This window comes from Lactuca saligna, chromosome 6 (genome assembly GCF_052625555.1).
Source record: "Lactuca saligna cultivar CGN05327 chromosome 6, ASM5262555v1, whole genome shotgun sequence".
In the NCBI taxonomy this organism is placed as follows: Eukaryota; Viridiplantae; Streptophyta; class Magnoliopsida; order Asterales; family Asteraceae; genus Lactuca; species Lactuca saligna.
The window spans coordinates 181,073,441-181,097,666 of record NC_136422.1 but is presented as its reverse complement, the minus strand read 5'-3'; the positions used below and the strand labels follow the sequence as shown (position 1 = coordinate 181,097,666).

The window sequence follows — 24,226 nt, the reverse complement described above, 5'->3', positions numbered from 1 at the left end:
GTTTGATGGAATTTTCTCTGTTTATTATCATATTATTATGTTTTATTATTTTTATGGTAATATTGTTCTTAATCTGATTTTAATGATGAGTTGTTGAACTTGTTTCCACGAGGTGATTAGGAAAATAGTGAATGGAACCACTTATGTTAGACTTAGAGCAAGGATAATAGGGACATCATATAATAATAGTGAGTAGAACACCAAATCACATTTTCCTTTTTTTTATTTATTTATTTATTTATAAAACAAATCAATATGTTCATCATGTTTGGGCCGGTTGTAGATCAAAGAGGAGTTGGAATAGGGGCTCCCTAAGCTATAAACTCATGTAGTCATGTCACATAGAGGTCATGTATGACGTTGGTCCCATCCCATAAAATACCAATCCATTTTTTATAGGTATTTAGAGGACAAATATGTTAAGGCTTTACTACTTTAGCTTATGTATTTTGCAATATAATATTAAAAATTATTATTGTTTTGCTTAAATTTTTAGGTCTTTTAAGTTTTAGGGCCTATTTTTTCTTAAATTGTGTAGTGCTACCGGAATCTCACAGACGGCCTTGTCGAGTTTACACATACAATTCGACACACTCAATTTTATTTTTTTTTGTATGTAAAATAAATGAATTGCATAATAAATGAATTACAGTTATGTAGTCTACATCGTTAAAAAATCATGTTGGTGACCCTTTTGATAGTTTTATACTTTACTATGCACTCTTTCCGCTATTTCGATTTTTAAAGTGAAAACTATAAAATGGTAATTGTTCTTTACGAAACTAACAATTAAATCACTTAAATTCAAAATCCTCTCTAATAAATTAAGCCTTTTTTTTACCACTTGTCAATTTTTCAAGAGTTTTGACACATGTAATTTTGTTGGATTTTTAGAATTATTATTTTCCACTTGTTATTTTTGGGGAATTTCTATTTACTTAAAATAAAATTTCACAAAATTCTAATGAGTTTTATAAGAAAAGATAATCATTCTATCAATTTAATAATAAAGTTTCATAAATGTTCTAAAGAATATTTGATTTCTTTTATAAATGTTCCAAAAAATTACATTATGTTATGTAAAAGTATTATTTTATAAAATATTTAATGTTTAAATATTGATATTAAATTTTTATTTTTAATAAACTCGTGTAGTATACGAGTTTCACACCTAGTGCTCTCTAATAAATGAATGTTTTTTTGCCACTTATCACACTCTTATTCAATTTGTCAAATGTCATTTTGTGGTTATTTTGAATTATTTTTTCCCACATGTTATTTTATGAGTTTTTCTATTTTATTAAATTCCATATAATATTTTAATAAATGGATATCAATTTCATTAAGGAATTTACATTTTAATTTTTAAAATTTCCAAAATTAAAGCTCATTAGTTTTTTATTTATTTAAATTTAAAAGATAAAAAAATATTTCCATTATAATAATTAATTATTTTTATTATTTTTTTATGAATTAAAAGTTTTTAAATATTTTGACATTTATATTTAGTTTATATTTTATTTATTTATAAATTTAAAATTAATATACTACCTCTGTTCCAAATTAATTATCCATATTTGACTTTTGAAGTATTTATTCTTCATCTTTAACCTTAAATATTTTTCTTTTTGATAGATAATATTTGATCCAAAACATATGAATTGATTATATTTTAAATATCTTTTTGTTATAAATTTGATCAAGTAACATATAGGACAAATTAAAATACTTAAGTTAAAATTAAAGAAAAAGTCTAGTAAGAAAGAAATATATAATACATAGATTTTACAACCGTAAAAATATTAAAACAATGTATTTTAGACTTTAAGTGATTAAGGCTTGTGCTATTTGCATTTTGCAAATGGAAAAGTTTACCATTCCCTCCAAACTCCCGCCAAAATTTCTATCTACCCAAACTAGGGTTTCCACCGCCAATGGTTAAAAGTCACAGTTCAGAACCAAAGTGGAGGTATAAATCATGAATCATATGTTCATTTTTCGTGATTATAACTGATTTTAGTCCTCGGATTCAATACCGATCAATCAATTAAACATGGCAGCCATGGAGGTCGATCAAGAACAGAATCACGACGTAGAAGATGATCCTTTCCTTCGATTTGTGGATTACTCGATATCTGTATTATCCCCAGTGGATGACGAAGATGTAGTTGATGAAGAATCTAGTAGACCTGCTTGGAGCTGGGTTGCTGGTCGGATTATCAAAACTTGTAAAGCTTATTCAAGTGGAGTCACACCCGCCATTCTCCTCTCTGAACTATCGCAGGTTCTCTGGAACAAGTTTTTGGAGTTCTGGTTTCAATTTTGTTTTTTAATTGGATTCTAGATTTGGGTTCAGTATTTCTTATCGAAGAAACTATAAATTCAAACCATCATTGTATCAACAGAACTAAAAGAAAAGCACATTCCTTTGACAAACAAACCGCTATTGTGTAAATTGGGGGCGTTTGGATGTGCGTTTCCAAGGTTTTTAATGTGATTTCTGTATTAAATTTTGAAACTTGTGTCTTTAGGCATGGGCTGAGAATCTAAGAGGTGGGTATTCTAAGAAGAAAAGGCCCGAATGTATTGATCAGTTGCAAAAGAAGCATAAGAGAGGAAAGCTTCCCAACACAGTTACAATCGATTCAATCTATGAAAAGAATTTCTTGTCATTGACTAATGTTCTTGAGGTTGTCATAGTTGATGCTTTTCTTCTTCCAGGTGAATAGACTACTTTACATTGTATGGCAAACCTAAAGGTCATTGCATATTGGGATGTGTCATGTTAATATTTAACTTTTAGAATTGGAATGCAAAGTTATTTTATAGACTCTAGTTGTGAGAATCCAGGATCATATCTTACAATTTCTTTTCAGGACATGCACTACAATAACAAATATCTGTTTTTCATTTTTTACACTACAAAATAATGTATATTTATTTATAGTATAAGGGTAGATTTTCACGACATTTTTATTCTAGTTATAAAAATAGGATTGACAGGCAAAAAATGATCAAATTACAAGGGGTAGTTGCAAAACAATTAATTATTTTATCAAAGGTGTTCATCAATTGTTTTCTTTAGGGACAAATTTCTACATGTTAACCTTGGGAGATTTTTGGAGCTCCAATACTATTGACCTTTATCTTCATCGCAGGTAACAGTAACACTCGTAACAGTATTAAGTGGCAATTTCTGTAATAACATGTTTTTCTTGATTTATAATATTTTATCAATAGCATTTAACACAGGTTTTATGACTTGGCTGACCTTAAAAATGGAATATTGAGGAAAGGGCGAGAGATTTTCCTTACTGGATGTTATCTTCGAACAACCTCTCGTGGATCAGGTCGCCTACGTCTTCTACCGACAGAATATCTACTCATAATCCTAGATGAGGTAATTCCTAAACTTAACTGTGGGTCCCACTTATATAAATACTAGATCCCTCCATCTATTCGATTCTTAAAAATACTCTTTCCAAAAAGACAACTTGCATATCTTTAGACAGTTTAAAATAGAAAAGCTGAAAGGAGTAGAGTTTATTATGCGAAGCAAAAGCAACCTTGGATATGAAATATGTATAATACAAGGGTAAACTGGTCATTTGACGATGAACATTTAACCACAGGATGAAGATGATGACGCAATGCTGCTCGCAGCACAATTCTGTTCTGATTCTTTATCTTCAGTTTCTGTTGATGCAGGAATCTCGTATTCTTTATATGCTAGGTAAAGCCTTAGCCGACACCAAATTGACCATATTACCCTTTTTCTATGAAGATGTTTGAGACTTCATACTTAATAATTAAGTTTAAACAATTTTATTGCTTAATTTGTACAGGATCGAGTCGATTGGATGTTTAGAAATTCAGGGGAAGTTTGGTAGCTTGCAGAGGAAACAAATTACTCTTGTAGACAATGATAATTTCAGGGTAAAATTTGTACTCTGGGGTGATCAGATCATGCTTGCCAATCTTTTCAGGTAAATTAACACCTGTTTAATCTGTTGTTCTTTTTATAAAAACACCATATCAACAATATCTCTATCTGGAGTAACTGTGTATACATCATGTTTGTTTCTTTTTTGGTCTTACTGAACTGTTTGAATGTGAGTGAATGACCATTTTAACCTTCTACACTCTGAATATGAGTAGATGATCATTTTATTAGTAATGAAGTTTGTTGCAGTGTAGGAAGTTGGCTAGCATTGGATAGACCATTTGTTTCAACTTGTATTGAAATGGATTCATCTGAAGAAATATGTCTGGAATATGGGAGTGTTACTCAACTCTATATGGTGCCTTTCATTCGACATGAAGAACAAGTAATCAATCTTTTTATTTTTTTTCCCACCATTGTAAAAAAAATGTACATATTAAAAATGTAACTTTATTAACAACAAGTTGTTTAGGTATCTGTGGCATCAACACAAAATCATTATCAAGGGTCAAAAGTGTTGACTGCAGTTGACCCAAGTCAAGGACCTAAAGTTTCTCAGGTGACCTTGCCATGTGATTCTCGTGGAGCCATTGACTTCAGTAGCTACCCTTTCAGGGTAAGTAAGTTTGATGTTTGCTTTTTAGCCTTAATTGCAATATACTTGAAAAAATCTTTGATATGTGCATTTCTATGATATTTTTGCATTCCATTTTTTTTTTTACAGTTATTTGCAGGTGATCTTAGAGACAAGATGACTAGCATAAGCATCTATGGCACAGTTACAGATATTAAAACCACAAATAATCAAGAATCCATATTCTTGTTGAGAATTCAAGATCCAACTGGAGAAATATGGGCCAAGCTTCATTTTCTCAAATCTTGGTATTATTATTATTATTATTATTTCTTATCTTTTTAATTTTTCCCATTAAGAAAACATATAGTTTATTATCTGTTGGATGTCTCTTATTAGGTCATTAGGGAAATTAAGCATTGGTCACACAGTATACATTGCTGGCTTGACATGCTCTATGACAAAACACAAGAGGTGACTGAGAACATATATAAACCATGTTGATTACTAAATTATTTTTGTGAGTCAACCTTTGACTTTTGAGCTAAAGATTTACTTAAACTGTGTGAAAAAAAGTATACCTATGTAAAGATTTGTATTAATATCCTGAAAACTAAAAGTTATTTTGTTTTTATGGAAATCAGCATTGAAGTTTCATGGCATGAGAAAGAAGGAGGATCTTTCTTTGTTAACCTCAGTTGCTTACCAGCTTTGTTAAACTCTTCATGTCTTCACAAATCCTCCGCACTTTCAGATCTATCAGTATCACCCAAAACTAGCAACACACATGTATGTCCCTTTTTATATCTTCACATATTTTGTGTTTTATATTTAATAGATGCTTATATGTGTAATTGTATATACACTCTTTCAGGTGTGTCGAATTTGGCTAGAAAACATCGAACCCTGTGATGTAAATTTACGATATTGTCACTCATCATGTGGACACGTGGTTACAAAGAAACGTGGGTCCCACTGCAGCTTCTGTGGTTGTGAGTGTGATGATGTCATCCATAGTTTCCATTTAAAAGTCACGATTGCAGATGATACTGGGAAAGTTATAGCCTGGTGCACAGACCACACAGCTACTGAGCTCCTGCAAATTTCTCCTGATGAATTCTACAACTTGCCTGAGGTATTCTCTTATTTTCGTATGTTTCTTTACTATTACATTTTCTCTTTTTACAAAATATTTATTATCTAAATACAAACTAATATTTTATTTGTAAATGAAAAATGACAGGAAGAGCAAATAATGTACCCGTCTTCTCTTGAGCATGAGAGGTTCATCGTTGCATTGGTTAATTCTGGATCAGCGGATAATGTCTCCAATTGGGAAATCACTCAGGCATTGAAGTCTGACTAAAATATCAAATCTTTTTTATTTTTATTTTATGTAGCATCCAACAAAATGAAATTAAAAAAAAAAGAACAGACCAACTTTGGTTGCTATTTGTAACGCTAAGGACTTGAAAATCTATAACTTATGTTATACCCATAATGCTTTTATGATATCATTAAAATTTAGTCTTGTTATATATTTTGTTATCATGGAATAAATAACTATTGAGAATTTGAATTGTTTTTTTTAAACCGTTGTAACATGATGATGATAGGATCAATTTAAGGTCCTACAAGCAATGATAAGTGATTCATAAAGATGTTTATTTGGCTTACAATAAACAATAACATCTATTTTCAGTGATGAAGATAAGGGCATTTTCGAGTGTTTGCTATGATAATTTCAAAGAGCAGTGTAGGGAAATCTATGGTCACGATCACATCTATTTTCAAACCATCTCCCTAACATAATGAAATCAGCAGTATTCGTATATAGGAAGTCTGCTTGTCTGACAGTATGAGCAACCATCATCTCTCTCTCTCTCTCTCTCTCTCTCTCTCTCAAAAAAAAAAAAAAAAAAAAAAAAAAAAAAAAAAACTTAAATTGGCGGGACTTCAGAAAATTTCTCAGCTAGAATCCTATGCATCTCTTGATTATGTTGTCGGATCATACTTTCTCCATTGATTTGATCCACATGTGGCTGTGATGATAAGCAACTTTGGGTTCATTAGCAACCCTTTCTGAATTAGACAAATTCATGGGCTCTAGTTGTTGTGCATGTGCTTCAACCGGCTCTTCTTCCCTTTTTGTGGAGGTACACACATCCACAAACTTAAGGGTTGTATATTTCATCTCCCCTACCTTTTCATACAAGGATTCAAAGTGTTTCAATAGGTTCTTACTAGGGGTGAACATTTGGATCCGACCGAAATTAATATTTGGACCAAACTAGTTTTAGTGGTTTGACAGAAGTGGTGGATCATAGACTAGACCTATAGAGGCTTACCAAGTTAAAGTCTAGCACTGGTTTTGATTATGGGCTTTCTGGTTCATTTACCCATTGGACAGGTACAATTTTTGTTGCATATGGTACAAATTGTTGAGACCCTACTAAAAACTAGTTTTTTTTTAACATAAAATTAGTTTATTTATTACGAGGTTGTTATCTTTAGTCTATTCAAGCTTTGTTTATAGCACTTTCACATGTATGTTTATAACTAATACATTGTTAAATGTATGTAACATCATGTTTTCACTTTTAAAATCATAAAGTATAAGTTTTTGTTTATAAAAATATAAAGTGAAAATATAATGGATTTAGCTAAATGATATAAAGGTATATAAAGAACTCCCTACCACATAATTTAATCCATGCCTTCTTTATAGTTTTCCTCTTGCTAGCTTGTGGTGCTTGCTTCCAAGAGATCTTCAAAGGAGAATTTTAATTGTTTGCTATAACAACTAAAAGGTATATAACACTAAACCTTTTTTTAGTATTTTCGAAAATACCTAGGTATCCCTAGGCTTCTTATTTGATGTTCAAAGTTGTATGTTTAATTAGAAAAAACATAGATCAAGAATTAGGGTTGCATGCACACATGGATTTTTGTCTGTTATGCTCAAAACCCATCAAAAGTTTCACAAGAAAGTGAGACAATAGTGTTATGAAGTGGTCAAGTCTCTTCTAGCATGCGAGTGGAAGGAAACAAACTCTGTTTGCGCTTATGGGCAAACAATGCAGAGATATGTGGAACGGTTGGAAAAGCTCAATGTGTCGTTTGACAATGAGTTGGCCATTAACATGGTCCTTAACTCTTTGTGTCCTAGTTATGATGAGTTCACATTGACTTATCATTTGAACAACACGGAGACGACATTGATCCAACTCCATAACTTGTTGCATCAGCGTGTACTTTAGCTGCGGGAAGGAGGGTCGCAATGAGCGAGTGACAACAGTTGGTGGTCGACAACCATCTTGCACCGATTGTCGATGATTATCGCAAGACCCATTGCACTTGTTGTTGCGGTTATCGTTGTTATGGTTTTAGTTGTTGCTGTGATTTGAAGATGGAGATGTAGGTCCTATGTAGAGAACCGTGGGTGCACAAACATGGTCAGAATGCGAGGCGTTAACTTGACAAGATCAAGAGAACCGTTGTTCTTCCAACAGGAGAATGGATCGAGCTTGGAGAAGAGTTAGAAAGGGATACTTGTGTTGAATCACAGTGGAAATATGATCAAACTTTGGGGAGAGTCCGTTGAGAAAGTGAGAAATGAGAGTTTGTTTGGGTACCGGGGATCCAATATTTACAAGTAAAACAACCGTGATTTTTATCTTCTTATAAATTTTGTTTATAAAACGGTCTCCCATGAGGTGGGGTTCATTATCAAGCTCCATAAACTTAGCTTCTTTGTTGTCCCAAACAATGCTTTAATCGAGAGCCAAAGGGAATTGGCGGTGGACCCAGGTTTTGGCGATGAACCTGGGTTTGGTGACCATGTTGAGAGTGGGTGGATTTAGGTGCCCTACATAGGTGGAGCTCATCGCATACTGACAGAGGAGGTGTGGCGGGAATCATTAACGATGTCGTTTAGTGGAAAGCTATCCCGACGACATGTCATCTCTACAGGTGCGGCGAGAACGAAAAACATTTTGGATATCCGTGTGACAACTCTATGCCGATGACATGCCGTTGGGATAAAAAATGGTGATCCGTGTGACAGCTCTATGCCGACGACATGTCGTCGGTATAGGGTTGTAGCCTAATAAAACTAAGTAGACATTGCAAACTGTTTCCTTTGTCCCTCCACCTCCCAACGAAGAATCACGCTTCTGGCCCTTCCCCTTCACCGATTGTTTAAGTTGTTGACTCCGATTTTGGGGTTATTTGTCCGGTTGGCTTTCACAGCCTTCACAATGGCCACTCCCCTTCACCGGTGAAATAATTTTGGTATACAATCTTCTGAACTTCACAAAACCAGTAAGCTTTCTATTTTTTTTTTTTTTTTTTATTTCAAAGTTTTTTTTTCATTGATTTTATTGATTTGGTTATTTTCCGGTGAAGTAGTGATCAGAGGACCACCAACCCACTCTCTCCTTCCGGCCACCACAACCCACATAACAGGCAACATATTTGATTTCTATTTTTTTTTCTTTCTGAAATGGTGTTTTTCCGGTCCACCAGCCATCACCGGAGGACCATAGTTGAAGCTGACTACCGGAATCCCGCAAGCACATACCATAGAACAGGTTAGTATATATATATTTTTTTTTTCCGGTCACCTATACCGACGACTTGTCGTCGGAATATGTGTATAATAAAAATTTATTTTTTTTTCTTCAAAATCACTATCAACGACGCTTTGTAAATGACAAGTCGTCGGCATTGGTTTCTCTGTACCGACGACATTTTTCACTTTTACTGACGGAGCTATTCCGATAGTTTTGTTCGGACGATATGTCATCGGTATAGGTTTTTCCAACGACAAGTCGTCGACAAAGGAGTTGAAAATGTCGTCTGTATAGGCATCGTTTCTTGTACATCTTGACAAGTGATTCGAGAGTGAACCATTCAGAATCATCATCATTGGGTTTTGAAAAGCCCTTCAAATGGCTAAGAACATAAAAATCGGTACAATGAGTTTGAAAAAGCTCACGCCAAGAGACATAAGCGAGTTGATTCAAATCAATAATCAACGATACATAAGCTTTGATGTTAGTGATGGCGTAGGGTTTCACATTCGTTGGAGTTGGGGTGCTCGATTCTGGCATGGTGTGGACGAAGAGACGGAATTAATGGAGATAGAGGGATGATACAAGAACACGTAGTGAACATCGGCTGAGAAGGGGCTAAGAAGGGGAAGAAAAAAATGCAAAGCTCTCTTCTTTGCTGTGATACTATATTGGGGTTACTATAATTTCCCTTCCGAAAAATTAAATAGCCTTCTACTTTTTGTTCCTACTATCCTCCTACATGTTTTAGATGGTGACAAGTATCATTAAATTTAATTTAAATTTGATTGAGATTTTAAATTTATATATTTGTTATCATTTTAAATAGGTAAGAAGAAAAATAAAAATAAAATGTAGAAGAATATTTAATTTGTCCTTGCATACTAAGCTTTCCATTTCATTCACACATATACAATATACATCAATACAAAGAATATAACCTATTGGGCCTATCCAATACGAATGCTAAGTACATTGGGCTAACTCTACAAATACATATACATATACACTAATATTTGTAAGTTTGGATAGGACTTTATTGTAGGAGTTGCCAGAGTTGCCAAACTAGAGTGTTGAATAATTACTCTAATATCGCATTTTATCTTTAGTTTAAACCGATCAGATTTGAATTAATTTATAATTACAAAATTGCCATTTTGATGATAGAATCGGATCTAAAATAAGAGATTATTTACATATACTCTCATAGTTCTCATCATTTATGGTTTTCTCAAATAAACCTAATTTTATATGCAAATTATATAATTATAGATTATAGATAAATCTGTTGCATTATGCAGTGACTTTAAAACCATTGCAGCCACACTCTGATTACTATAGCAGGAGACATAATCATGTCTTACGTTATTTAAAATCTTGGTTATAAGAATGAATGTATAATTGTTGGAGTCTTGGAAAAGAAGAAGTATTTTAGGTTGGTCTTTATGTGGATTAATTATAGGAACATCGTCCGTGAAGAACGTACAGCTGTCAATTGAGAGGATATATGAGGTAGAAAAGTATAAAAGAAAAAAAAAAAGGAGGGAGAAGAGTGAAATAGAAAATAAAAATAAAAATAAATAGATGTAATAATCTTTGAAATTTTGTAATATGTGCCCTAAAGGCACATCTAAAAAGTATTAATTATAAAAAATATTATCATAATTAAATTCAAAATATATAGAGATTACCATGCATGTCACATTTAATTAAAGTAATATTCCTTATAATTAATATATTTTATATGTAATTATAGTAATATTTATCATTAATTAATGTTTTTTATATGTGCCATGTGCTCTTAGAGCACTGGGCACATATTAAAAAAATCCCATAATGCTTTAATAAAATGGAAGATATCAATCCTCTTACGGTCTTACTTCCTCTTGACGTTCGATCGAAATATTATGTTGACGTTCGATCGAAATATTATGTTACATAGGGCATATGTAAGGAAATAAGACTTCATATCATGTTATGAGAAATTTACATCAATTAATTTAGACAATTTATTATAATAAAACGTTCTTATATTTACAGTTGTTTAACTTGTTTAAGAATTTGTCATAATTTAAAGGGTATATATTTTATTGCCATTTAAAGTCACCCCCAATTATTTTTCAGTTTTGAATGTGTCTTGATTAAATCAATATCAAGATTTGCTCTTTCACTTTCGCCAAATATTATTGCATGTTTTCTAGCATCCTATATATACCCCCATTGACGTGGTTTAACATTAAATCGTATGTACTAGCGATTTTCTTGCTCCTCTGTTGGGTGCTAATTTTAAGCCTACAATGACTGTTTCTTCGTTGTTAGACGTTGCCATATCCTAAATAGATGCAATCACTTAAAACTAATAACTAACTTTGATCAATAATAAATAATAGATTAAAGTATTGGAAATACGTAGTTTAATCTTTTATTTCTAGTGCTTAAATAAGTAAACGAATATTGTCAATGAAATTAGGCAACCTGGTAGTGGTTATACCACTTGTTCTTTGTCCTTTAATAATTAAGCCATCGAATATTATCATATACACAACTTTGCTTGCTTGTCATTTTTTTTTTGTCATTTAGTTCATAGACTATACAGCGTAAAGAAAAAAACAATATTTCTAGAGATATCTGATATTCTTAACGTTTATCTTTTTCTAGTGTATACCAAATACAAAAAAAATATTTACACTTGTCAATAAAATATCATATCCATTATTTTTACGAGCATTTTAGATATAAAAAAAGCTTGATTCCTGAACCGTCATGCCTATAATTAAAATACAGAAATACTTTCTTTAACGTAATCAAATATAAACACAAAAATATCGCGGGAGTCTCAAATGATACACTAATGATACAGTTTACCAATTTATAAACAGAAGAACATAACTTATAAAAAAACACAATTTTTTTTTTCCATAATACGTACTTAAAAAACGCTTTTAATTCAAAAGCCTGCTTCTAACAACATTTAAAAAAAATTAACTTTTAGTTTCTATCTTGTATACATTTAACATATATATTCAAAAACTTACACCTATTTTTCCTTAATATTTTCACACATATAAAATTAGTGTATAAATTATAAAATATCTACTAATTTTACAAGAACATACTAATAATGTTTCGTGATATACAAACTCAAAAGAAGACCTATGAGTAAGTCCATGAGTCGCATCACACCGAATAACTTTTCATCATATATATTACAAATCATCCACCGGACAACCACACAAATTCTCCGACACGACATACAACACAACACTTGTGTTTTTAGAGAGAGAGAAGCAATTGGGTGTTTGAGTGCGTGAGAGAGAAAGAGAAAGAGAAAGAGAAAGTAGGAGATGGGGGAGGCGAGAAGGGTCGGAGTTGCGATGGATTTCTCGGCATGTAGCAGAGCCGCTGTGAAATGGGCGGTGGATAACGTTTTGAAGAAAGGCGATCATCTCATCCTCGTCAACATTCTCCCTGAAGGCCGTGAAGAAGGAACCGAGATCCAGCTCTGGGAAGTCACCGGATCTCGTATGTTAATTCAATTCCTCATTATCATTTATCATTCATGTGTTTCTTCAACTCATCATCATCGTTAATTTTCTTCTATCTATTCCGTTTTCCACATATTATATTACTTATATTATTATAATCCAGCAGCCACAACTTTTGTTTGTCTGTGTGTGTGCGTGTGTATGTGGGATCAGTGATGAAACTTTTGTTTGAGTTTGCTGGATTCGTATTTTTGAAGAAAAGATTGTGTGATTAAAACGTGTTCAAGTGCTAATTATGAGTTTTTGTTAGGAAAAATACGCATGATCTTCCTTTTTCATTCCTAATTGTGTGTTTACTTCTTCATCATTATCGTTATTTTTTTCAAGATTTTTGATTCCATTTGTCATATATTATTATTATTATAATATTCAGCAGCCACAACTTTTTATTTTTTATTTTTTTATGTAGAAAAGGAATTAAAAAGAGTCGATTACCATGTATACATTCGTTTTCTAGTATAATTTTATTTTTGATGACGCTTTTGAGTGGTTTTCGTGCATTCACTGGTAGCTTCGTTTCCGTGTGATTACCTAATGATCAGTGGCTATCTCTTTTTGATGACGCTTTTGTTTCTTGGAATAAATCGATTCGATTTGTCAGATAATTTGTTAATTATTGTTGATTTTTTGTTTTAGTTTGCTTCAAATAATGTTTATGTGATCCTCTTATCTTTACAGCTTTGATCCCGTTATCGGAGTTTCGTGATCCCCAGCTTGTGACCAAGAAATATGGGACGAAGCCTGACCCTGAAACACTAGAAATCGTTAGTTTGGCTGCAACTCAGAAAGAGGTAACCTTACCTTTTTTTTTTTTTTTTTGAAAGTTCAACGGATTTCCATATAAGGATACTGTTTATTTATTTTGTATATCTATATCACTTTATAACTATATTTAAATATTATGATATCATAAAATACATTAATTAAAATTTTACATAACAAAATAAAAACAATTGAAAATTTGTGATTGGTTGAATCATTGTGGTTTTCCATTAGATAATGATATTAGTCAGTTATAATGGTCTATATTAAATTACTAATAATACGGTTTAAATTATTTTATATTTACTTAAAAAAGATTATTTACTCATTGAATGGTTCAATGGCCCTGCAACTCTCTCTATTTAATCAATTTTAACAACAAGCCATTCAACCCCCGTTAAATTCCACATCATGCAAGAAAGAAGAAACTCTCTATTTAATCAATTTGGCTGGAATTTCTATAATATTTTTAATCATCACTTATCCACACGATTAGTTAATTAATTGAAATTAAAAAAAGAAACAAGGCGTTAGAATTTCTATAATATACACACACATGGGTGCAGGTTGAGGTTCTACTGAAAATCTTTTGGGGAGATGCTCGAGAGAAACTATGTGAAGCGGTTGATAATATCCCGTTAGACTGTCTTATTGTCGGGAACCGAGGACTTGGCAAGTTAAAGAGGTAACTAATATAACAAAATATTTACACTTGTACATTAATTTGCCACTAAATAATTTTCTATTGTAGTTAACATCACTTTACTTTCTTTTACCAATAAAAAACCGTTTTCTGACATCACCATTAAAGACAGAAAAACACAATATATTTTCATCATATTTATCGATTTTGTCTATTTTTATGACAATTATATATTAGTTTGGAGCCAATATCAATAAAATGGTTAAAAGTATGTTTTGCTTTTTTGTATTTTGCTATTTTTCTAAACCGGTAATTAGGAAAAATAAATAGCCTTTTAAACCGTAAAAAATATATATATAGTTTCAGCCCTATTGTGAATACTTGTCTAAATTGTTACAATGATGAAAGTAGATTGTGCTATTATGTATTTCACTCTTTGTCAAACTTCCAAAATGCCATTTCGATTTTACAAAATGGAGTGATGTTGGGTACTCTATGCATTCACATTGTTAAAATGCAAAAATAGCTTACATTGATAGCATCCTACTTTCATTAATTAAGAGTTTAAGATTATATTTGGCATGACACAACAGGCTTAAAAGCTAGCTTATATTTTGAGTTTTTTTAGATTGTCATGTTTGGTAAACTAAAAAAAAAGCTAATAAACTAGCTTTTTTAAAAGCTACTCAGACTTGCGTTTTAATGAATTTATTGAGTTTTTTTTAATTCTCTAAATATATCCTTTATTATTTAATAAAAAAAATCTTTTACATGCCCTTTTACGTAGTTTACATATTTCAGCTAGCTTATCAACTAGTTTTATCGATAAAAGTTGGTTGCTATATCTTCCATTTTGCTTATATATGGTGTTTGGTTGAATTGGCAGGGCTATTTTGGGCAGTGTGAGCAACTATGTAGTGAATCATAGTTCTTGCCCCGTAACTGTCGTGAAGTCGTGAAGCATGCAGATGCATAAGCGGCCCCATCAAAAGATATCAAATAATGCCACGTTTCTGCTTTTTTGGTTGTGTTTATTAAGAAGTCCTTTGTGATTATCTTTGTTTCGTTAATAAATTTATCATGTAGAATTACTTTTAATTCTTATTTATATAACCTATCACTTACCAACCTCCACACAAAAAAATTGGGAAAATGGATCAAATCTTTTTTTCAAATTTGTGTATATGCTAAAGCTGGAAGCCGTAGCTTTTATTTGTATAGAAGGGTTTGAGTAAAATTCTTCAACATTTTTTTATTTTTTTATTTCGAGTTTTAAAAAAAAAAATTAAAAGATTTCTTAAGAGCTTGTTGTCGTTCATATCCTTAATATGTATATTAATAATTTAGTGATATAATAGTATATATGTTTTTTAATAAATTATTATTTTATTAAAATATAACCATGGGATATTAATAAAAATGATTAATTCTTTGTTTATAATAAATGTATTTGACCTTTGTCTCCCACTCCGAGTGAGTGTGGATGGAGGCGTTTTAGACTGAATTAAATATATAACATATATTTTCTGTCGTTTGTTTCAACACTTTTCAGAAACTCATTTTGCCAGTATACGAAATAATTATTTCTAAATATGTAATTAAATATCACATTTTAAGTCTTTGTATCGTATTTACTTTCTATTTGCTATATTTTTTCACTTTTTGTTAAACGAAGCATGCTCTCAATCGTACTGAGATTCTGGAATAGTTTTTATTTTTATTTTATTTTTTTTCCGAAATCTAGAGTGTCAATCTGAAATTTTAACTTTTGTCAATAAAATCACTTTGAATACAACATAAAGTTAGGCTCAAATATTCGGAGTTATGATAAAATGATCATTTTTCCCATTATTATATGTAATTTGTTATTTTTTTTAATGTTCTAAAAAACTTTATATTATGAAAACTTGCTAGAATAAAAATGTAAAATTTGTATGTATAATAACAATTTTTTTTTAATGACTTATTTCAATAAATTCGTATGTGAGTTTACTATGTGTTCTGGGGATGGAACTGATAATCATGAGTTAAAAGAAGATAAACCACATAACCAATTTCCAAAATGATACTATAAATTACACGCCAACAAATATATGATTAGCAAAAATTTTATTAAAATTTGATAAAAAGAATTCGGATAATTGTGTATTTTATATATCTTCCCAAGACAAAAATGAAACGAGACCAAGAATTAGACACCAGATTTAGAAACTGGGGACTTTAAGGATCACTCTCTAATAACTATAAAGAAAAGTGCATATTTTGAATCATTAAAATTTAAAAACATGATCTAATGCAATTCGATCAACTCCTTCCATAAGAAACTTTCCATAAGGCATGCCATATTCTATACAAAATATTTTACCGATTCCAATACAACTTCCACTGCATAAGGTACAACTCAATAAAACATTACACCTCATATCCATCGATTCCATTTCTCACTATACTAAATCATTCATTTTCTCATATACATACTATTATTATTATTATTATTAAATCTCCTGTAATTATACCATATATCATAAATGGCAACACACAGAGTAATAATCATGAATCAGAGATTTAATTATTATTAATATTTCATGATTCATCAACAAAAACCGCACCATATCCGCTAGCTTTCATATACTTCTTCAAAAGAAGCACCAAAATAGCAACAGTCAGCCCAACTGCCGCCCACGTGAACAGGCGGTCATCGGAGCTTTTCTGAACCCTCACCACCTCAGGCCGCCGTGTTTCCACCGTGTGTACAACAGACGATGCAGAAGGTACAGCATGTTTTGATACCCTAGGGTCTTCCGCTTCCGTGTTAGCCTCATGGTTTTCTTCATTTTCATCTTCGGTGATCTCCGTGGTGGTGTTTTGAGAAGTCTCCGGAGCTTCACCGGCGGATTCTGTGGCGGCAGGTGGTGGTGGTTGTTCTGAAGCAATAGCATCTTGAGAGGTCTGCTGAGGGACCGGTGGTGCTTTGCTGATCATATATTCATGAATCTGAAGAATCACAAGATATTTAGTGAACTTTACTGAAATTAAAATTCAGAAGAAGAATTAAGGATGCGATTGATGACCTCATCAATGAGCCTTTGACGATCTGGAGTACCATATTTAGGGGCGCTTTCACGAGATTTAAGTGCGAGAAGACGCCTTTCTTCTTTTTTGTAATCCAATGATCCTAAAGCTCCATTTGGGCTTGTAGGCATAAATGCTATAAGCGCTGTTAAAGCAGTCCTAACTGCAACATAATTAAGTTAACTCACATTTATTTTTATTATGCAAAAAAATAAATAAATAAATTACCACTCCATGATGGCTGCCAATGCTCAGGGTGATGATTTGATATGCTTAAGCAAATCTTGGTTTGAGTTTCAAAACGTCCATTTGGCTGAAACAATGGAAATCACTTTAAATCATTACACTTATTCTCAGTGGGTAAATACTAATTACTAAATACTAAATAGTAAAAGTAGAAGTGCTTTTTTTTTTATTTTTTTTGTGGAAAATTAAAATATCAAATATCACCGTCAACAACATAAATGATGGTGGTTTGAATGGGTATTCAGAAGGCAATTGAATTCTGCCGTGATAAATTCCTCCTTCAAATTCGGTATCGTTTGGTCCCCTTATTGCAAACTGCCATTCAAATATATTTTCCTGCAAAAATAATAAATAAAAACGAACACTTTAATGACAAATCTATTTGAACCCAAAGATGGTTTAAATCTTGCAACAAATTTAAGACCAACACCATTCTATTTGTGTGTTTTTTCCTATTAAATCTTGGAAGCATTTCCAATGAAGGAAATGACAAAGACTTGTTGTTTCTCAATATTTAATTATTTTAACCCTAAGTAACCAAAAAGTCAGAATAATAATAAGAATAATCAGTGTATAAACTGATTATCAAAACCCCTCAAACTCATTTGAAGGAGAGAACAACCTAAACTACCATGTATGATTTACAAAATTAGAACTTCCCTGCTTTTTGAACCTCAGTAAGGATTCCTTTATAACTATATGAATCACTATCAAAACTGGAGTAAAATGGCAGATAATTCGACGCTTTGAGGTCATGAAAACCCTAAAGTTAAGTGATAACTGAGAACAATTAGTAATCACACTTAGCTACAAAGATAGAGACTCAAAGAAGTGGGATGTTTTCTTAACAAATCAAATCCACCTCGGATTTAAACTGAAACGAAATTCAAGCGGAATTAAACGTAATCATCAAATGAAGAAACAGATTATTCGGATGGATCTATAAAGGAAGAGAAAAGACGATAGGTTATATTGTAGAATTGCTGAATTGTAATCGAATTACCTCAAGAGGAAGGCTCGTGAAATCATCAGATGGATTCGATTGCATTTCTTTCACCTCCTGTAAAATCCTCTTCACCGACGGATTCTTCATATTGTACTTATCACCCATTTCTTAGACTGAAATTAAATAGATCTGTAGGCGATTCTAGTGAAATGATGAAGAGGAGAATGGAAGGGGAAATTAGGGAAACGGGAAGTTCATATGAAAAAGGTTATATCCAAAAAAAAGCAGGAAGCATTACTTTAACAGTTAAGACATTATCGCTTTTCTACGTGGGAAACGCTTACTGGTGAACTAATAATATCTTATAGAAATATATAGATCGCAAATATTATTAGTCTTTTGTAACATATAAGTTTCAATAGATCATAAAACGTTTCAATATGATCGGTTTTGCAAGATCAAACCTAACGTCTAGGATCATAAGATGGTGAACTAATATGATTCCATTAGTTTTTTTTTTTATTTTTTTTATTTTTTTATTTTAACCGGCAAATCTAATCTACTCCTAAGCTAACAAAACTTATTCTACTTATGTCCACGACGGAACTTGAACCCTCGACCTCAAAGAAGGAGGGCACCACCCGATACCACTGGGCTACAAACCCTTTGATGTTCGCTTTTTTATTTGATTTTTAAAATCTTCAAGGAGCATTGACTTTTTAATCATCAAAGTTTCAAAATTATCATCATTTTTCTCCTAAATTTCCAAAATAGTTATAATATTTTAGCTTAATTTATAAAAAAATCTTAAACTACGAAAAAGCAAGAATTACTTGTAAAAATGACGATTTAACCATTTTTTTTTCCTGGTTTTCGAGTTTCATTACTTATCGGGTTTCATTAAAGACCCATTATTTTATCATGATTTGCGAATAAGTCTCAAACCAAAATTAAGTGATGATTTGATTATTTTTTTTCCATGTAATATATATTTTACCGGTTTCATTGTTGACCTGGATGCTTAGTGATTAAATGATCTGATAAGATGGAAATGATGAGTTATATAATGCTAAGTTTATCGTAAAATTTGATATCCATCTCATCAGCTCATTTATGGTTATGTATCAAGTTCAACAATGAAACAGGTAAAATATGTGTTTCTGGGGAAAAAGACTCGAAATGTGCTAATGAGATGTACATATAAGACTTTATAGACAATTTGAAAATTTTTATGAACTTTAAAAATAACAACGTTGTTGCACTTTTTGGTTGATGCATTTTATGTTCCAAAAAATATACAACACATAAGGATATCAAGTTTTATAGTAAACATAACATTATATAACCCAACATTTCCATCTCATCAACTTATTTAATGACTATGTGTCCAAGGTCAGTAATGAAACGGATAATATGTATGTTGCAGGGAGAAAATGGTTAAATCATTACTAAATTTTAGTTTGAGACTTATTCGTAAATTATGGTAAAATAATGAGATTTTAATGGAAATAAGTAAGTAATGAATCATTACTAAATTTTAGTTTGAGATCTATTCGTAAATTATGGTAAAATAATGAGATTTTAATGAAAATAAGTAAGTAATAAAACCAATAAACAAGGAAAAAAAAGATCAAATCATTATTTTTATTAAATTTTAATTCGTCGACCATTTAGCTATTGATATCAGATTATACTATTGGTCGAAGCAAAGTCTAAGCCTAAAGTTTTAGTTGAAGCTTTCAACACAACTTGTTAGATCCAAAACAATCATGTTCAGGAGGCATTTCAAGACTCTTATGAAGTTCTAACAAAAATAAAGCATATTATTTCAAATTCAATGTGTTGCCTATCCTCATATCCTAAATACTAAATTCGAACCGGAATTTGATGAACGTATTTTGTTTGGGTACTCGTCCATATCCATGAGTTCATTCAAGTTTCATAATTTAGTATCTAGACAAAACTTGCCATTTTGGTCAAAAAAAAAAAATGTTTGGACTAGCTTTTTATTTTATTGCGAGTTTAGTCCAATTTGTTTTGAACTTTTTTACACTGATGATTTTGCCATTGATATTTTCTCTTTTCATTTTTTAATTACTTTAATGTTTATTTTATTAAAAGAAAAATTAAAAATAAAATTCAACCCTCAACCCACTTCTCACTTTTAACATACTATATCTCTCCCTCCCCATCTCTCTCTATCTATTTATTAGCTGCCAGAGCACCACATTTCTCGTCGGAGCACTGTCGTCTAACTACCAAAACCACATCCAATGTCGAAGTATGTTCACCTGCTGCCCTTCGTATTCTTCATTTTCACCATATATGTTCATCCGACCAAGTTTCACCAACGACGAAAGGAGATAGAGAGTGTAACATCCCAAAAACAGTAACAAAAAATTTCATTTGGAAGTATATCAAAACTATTCATCAATTGTTCAAAATCAAACACCAAGTCATAATATTCAAAACATCAATTGTTCAAAATCAAACCCAACCACATAATAGTGGGCCCCACTGTGGGGTGTATTTCAACCTATTGTATAAACTCATGTAAACTACACTCAAGTCATCACTCCCACCGAGGGTAAGGACCCAATCCTTAGTCCTCCGAAGGTACTTGAGAATGTTCTTTACCGCAGTCCAATGAGTCTTGCCAGGGTTCCCCTGATATCTGCTGACCATGCTCAATGTGAAGGCCACATCAGGACGAGTACAAGTCATAACATACATGATCAAGCCTACAGGAGAAGCATACAATACTCGAATCATCTCAGCTATCTCAACCTTTGTACTCGGGCTCTGAGTCTTACTCAGTCTGGCGTTACTTTGGATCGGTAACTCTCCTTTCTTGGAATTCTGCATGCTAAACCTATTCAGCTGTAACACCGGATTCCTAGTACGATTCATGTTTATGTATTTTTCTCATTTTTCCTTGGACTCGGCGAGTTGGAGGCCCGACTCGGCGAGTAGGAGCGATTTTGGCACGGGATTTAAGTGAGGGACTCGGTGAGTCGGGTCCCAGACTCGGTGAGTCCATGTTGGACGAGTAAAACCCTAACCAGGATGTTTGCACCCTATTTAAACACTCTAACTCGGCCTCCCTTGTCCCTAACACTTTCAGAGAGCTGTAGAGCGAAATCCTAGCCCCCATATTGTTCTTGTGAGTGATTTTTGGCTTGGTGAAGGAAGTTTGGATCTTAGAAGAAGAAGGAGGAGGTTGAAGAATGCAAGGAGGGGAAGTATATCCGAAACCTACATTGTGAGAAGCTTCCATTCAGGTAGAAAAGTTTCTACCTTGATCACTAGTTCATTAGATCCCCTTTTTGTCCCTAATTGATGGTTTTCAAGCCCTAAAACCTCAAACCCCATGTAGTTATGCTCTATGTTCTGAAAGGACTTCAGATCTGGACCTTATGGACACCTTAGAAGTGTAAAGTCTCTATGGTTGAAGTGATTGAGGTCCCTATTGAGTGTATGACCTCATAAAGAGCTTGGAATTGCCTTTTGGAGCTCATAGGGCCATGCATGCACGTAAAGTTTGCAAATTTATGTGATAAGCATACCCTAGGAGCTTAGATCTATGGTTTTGAACCGTTGCATGTCTCAGATTTGGTCTGCATGGGAGGAGGGTTGAAGGGACTCGGCGAGTTCTAAAGTGGACTCGGCGAGTTCTAAAGTGGACTCGACGAGTTCTATGAAGATGGTCTTAGACTCGACGAGTTGGATGAACAACTCGGTGAGTCCTTTGAAGATTGCCTGCAACTCGACGAGTTGTTCTTCAAACTCGGCGAGTCATATGAACTGTTACTGAGTTAAGAGGGGTTTAAGAGTAGAAGGTCCAACCCAAATCCCAGAAACCCAAATCCTCAAGATGGATGCTCTGGTGAGGATTTTGAAGCGAGTAGGAGAGGGACTCGGCGAGTTTGTGCCATGACTCGGCGAGTCCAGTCAACTGGAAGTTGACTTTGACCAATGAGTTGACCTTGGACCAGGGGTAGGTCAGTCATTTGACCTAAGGGTATTTAGGAGTGACTAATCTATGCTTATGGATTAATAGCCTGAGGATTGCCGGTGCAGCAGTCAGTCGTCTAGCAAGCAGACTTTCAGCAGTCACTTTTCGAGGTGAGTTACCTTCCAGTAGCGGTGAGTCTACGGCCACAATGTCGGCCCACAAGTAGGAGTTGTATGTTAGATGATTGTCTTTGTGATATCATCTAGGTTTACTACTACCTGATATGTTAAATGTTGGCATGATATGTTATATGTGATAGTAGTAGAGTTCGGTTGTTAGGACCGAAGGGTAGGTCAGGCACCCCAGATATGTTTGACAGTATGTGATGGTATGTTTGTATGCTGGCATGATATGTTATATGTGATAGGGGTAGTAGGAGGGTAATAGTCCCCAGGTGCGGTTGTTAGGACCGACGGGTAGGTCAGCGCCCCAGAATAGCCTGACATGGGTAGGTCAGCACCCAGAATGGCTTGAAACGGGTAGGATGACACCCCATAATGGCCGCACGGGTAGGTCGACACCCTAGAATGGCCGCACCGGGTAGGTCGGACACCCCAGAATTTCCCGGCAGTATGTATGCTATATGATTGTATGGTATGTGGTACGATGGGGGAACTCACTAAGCTTTGTGCTTACAGTTTACAGTTTTCGTTTCAGGTACCTCTTCAGCGAAGGGAAGGAGCTGGCGCAGTAGCGGCACATCATACATACACTCTCGTTTTCCGCATGATGAGATATTCTGGGATTTGTACTCTGACATTATTATGATTTATGTTTTGGGTTGCAGACACGAAATATGTTTTAAGAAATGATATGGTCGAATGTTGTTTATTCACAAATGTTTTACAAAGTGTTTAATTGAAAATGAAATTTTTGGACTTGAAAAATTGGGTCGTTACAAGTTGGTATCAGAGCCCTGGTTTGAGGGATTCGGACACACCTTCAGGCATGTCTGAACTCAAATCGAGGGATTAAAGGATTTCGAAAAAGAAAAAAGTTTTATAAAAGATTAAGTAAGGAGTTTTAATAAAGAACGAAGTGTGTGATGTGCGCGACCAGCCGAGCTCAAGTAAGTATTCCCCAAAGTACCCATACAAGTTTATGTTATGTCTATCAGTTTCAGTAGAACAACATGCTAGAATAGGACTAAGGATCTAGGAGTGATGCCTTATGTGCCTGATTTATGTGCTTCAGCTTATGTGAATTGCATGCTAGTGTTGAGTAGACAGCAGTAGGATAACCTGTTTAGGTTATGCTTGATAGTATGAGCTTAGCATTGTATACCAGTACAATTTCTCTCTATGAGAACAAACTTGCTTGAGTAGTTTACCTGCATCCAAATGTTGCTTGCTTTGTGCTTTGTGCGACTCTGAGCGATGGGAGTTAGCCATTAGGTGAATACATCACGTCACATGTGATCAGGGTTAAATAATCTCAGAGTGCTGGACTTAGCACTATTGCGCAGCTCTCGTTTGAGTCTAACCGTTGTAGGGACGAGTATTTTACTCGAAGGATTATCTGAGCCTAATCACATGTGGTTGTACTCAGGTAATGGCTAATTGGCATTGCAAGGAGGCCTTCAGCAGCTGAGGACCGGATAGGGTGGAGTCAGAGATTTTCCTTAGGGTAAGCCTAGGATGAGAGTACCAGAGATCAGCAGTGGTAAAAAGGGATCTGGTGGAGTCAAGGCAGTCCTTGAAGAAGGTACGGATAGATGTGGAAGGTAGTATGTGCCCATACTATTGAAAGCAGAGGATCCGTACCCAAACCGAAGAAGGCCGAGATAAGACCAGAGAACTTGTAGTGGATGTGATCCCTCAAGAGGTATCAGTATCACTAACAGTTGTTATTTATGTATTGCCGAATGGTGGTACAACACTCGACGCCAACAGTTGGCAGTTCAGGA

The 24,226-nt window shown here is 33.5% G+C and overlaps 3 protein-coding genes across 5 annotated transcripts; 2 read left to right on the top strand and 1 right to left on the bottom strand.

Annotated features, from left to right (window-relative positions):
- Positions 1-1,863: 1,863 nt before the first annotated feature.
- On the top strand, positions 1,864-6,053 carry LOC144999806 (Nucleic acid-binding proteins superfamily). Of its 3 annotated transcripts, XM_078958968.1 has the most exons (14): positions 1,864-1,969; positions 2,061-2,284; positions 2,532-2,721; positions 3,086-3,158; positions 3,253-3,400; positions 3,633-3,733; positions 3,846-3,986; positions 4,193-4,328; positions 4,416-4,559; positions 4,668-4,825; positions 4,917-4,991; positions 5,162-5,306; positions 5,392-5,652; positions 5,761-6,053. In XM_078958968.1, exons 2-14 carry the CDS (start codon positions 2,063-2,065, stop codon positions 5,881-5,883), a joined length of 1,917 nt encoding a protein of 638 aa, XP_078815094.1. In that variant the 5' UTR covers positions 1,864-1,969; positions 2,061-2,062; the 3' UTR covers positions 5,884-6,053. The 3 variants fall into 3 exon arrangements, with proteins under 3 accessions (XP_078815094.1, XP_078815093.1, XP_078815095.1); XM_078958967.1 differs by having other exon boundaries at positions 1,876-2,284; XM_078958969.1 differs by lacking the exon at positions 4,917-4,991 and having other exon boundaries at positions 1,876-2,284.
- A 6,260-nt stretch (positions 6,054-12,313) lies between these two features.
- Positions 12,314-15,169, top strand: LOC145001185 (Adenine nucleotide alpha hydrolases-like superfamily protein). Its single transcript, XM_078960540.1, has 4 exons — positions 12,314-12,613; positions 13,315-13,427; positions 13,965-14,083; positions 14,928-15,169. Exons 1-4 carry the CDS (start codon positions 12,436-12,438, stop codon positions 14,998-15,000), a joined length of 483 nt encoding a protein of 160 aa, XP_078816666.1. The 5' UTR covers positions 12,314-12,435; the 3' UTR covers positions 15,001-15,169.
- A 1,217-nt stretch (positions 15,170-16,386) lies between these two features.
- UBC32 (ubiquitin-conjugating enzyme 32) lies at positions 16,387-18,594 on the bottom strand. Its single transcript, XM_078960748.1, has 5 exons — positions 18,363-18,594; positions 17,564-17,695; positions 17,342-17,426; positions 17,113-17,276; positions 16,387-17,035 (listed from the first exon to the last, which is right to left on the bottom strand). Exons 1-5 carry the CDS (start codon positions 18,468-18,470, stop codon positions 16,625-16,627), a joined length of 900 nt encoding a protein of 299 aa, XP_078816874.1. The 5' UTR covers positions 18,471-18,594; the 3' UTR covers positions 16,387-16,624.
- Between the last annotated feature and the right edge of the window lie 5,632 nt (positions 18,595-24,226).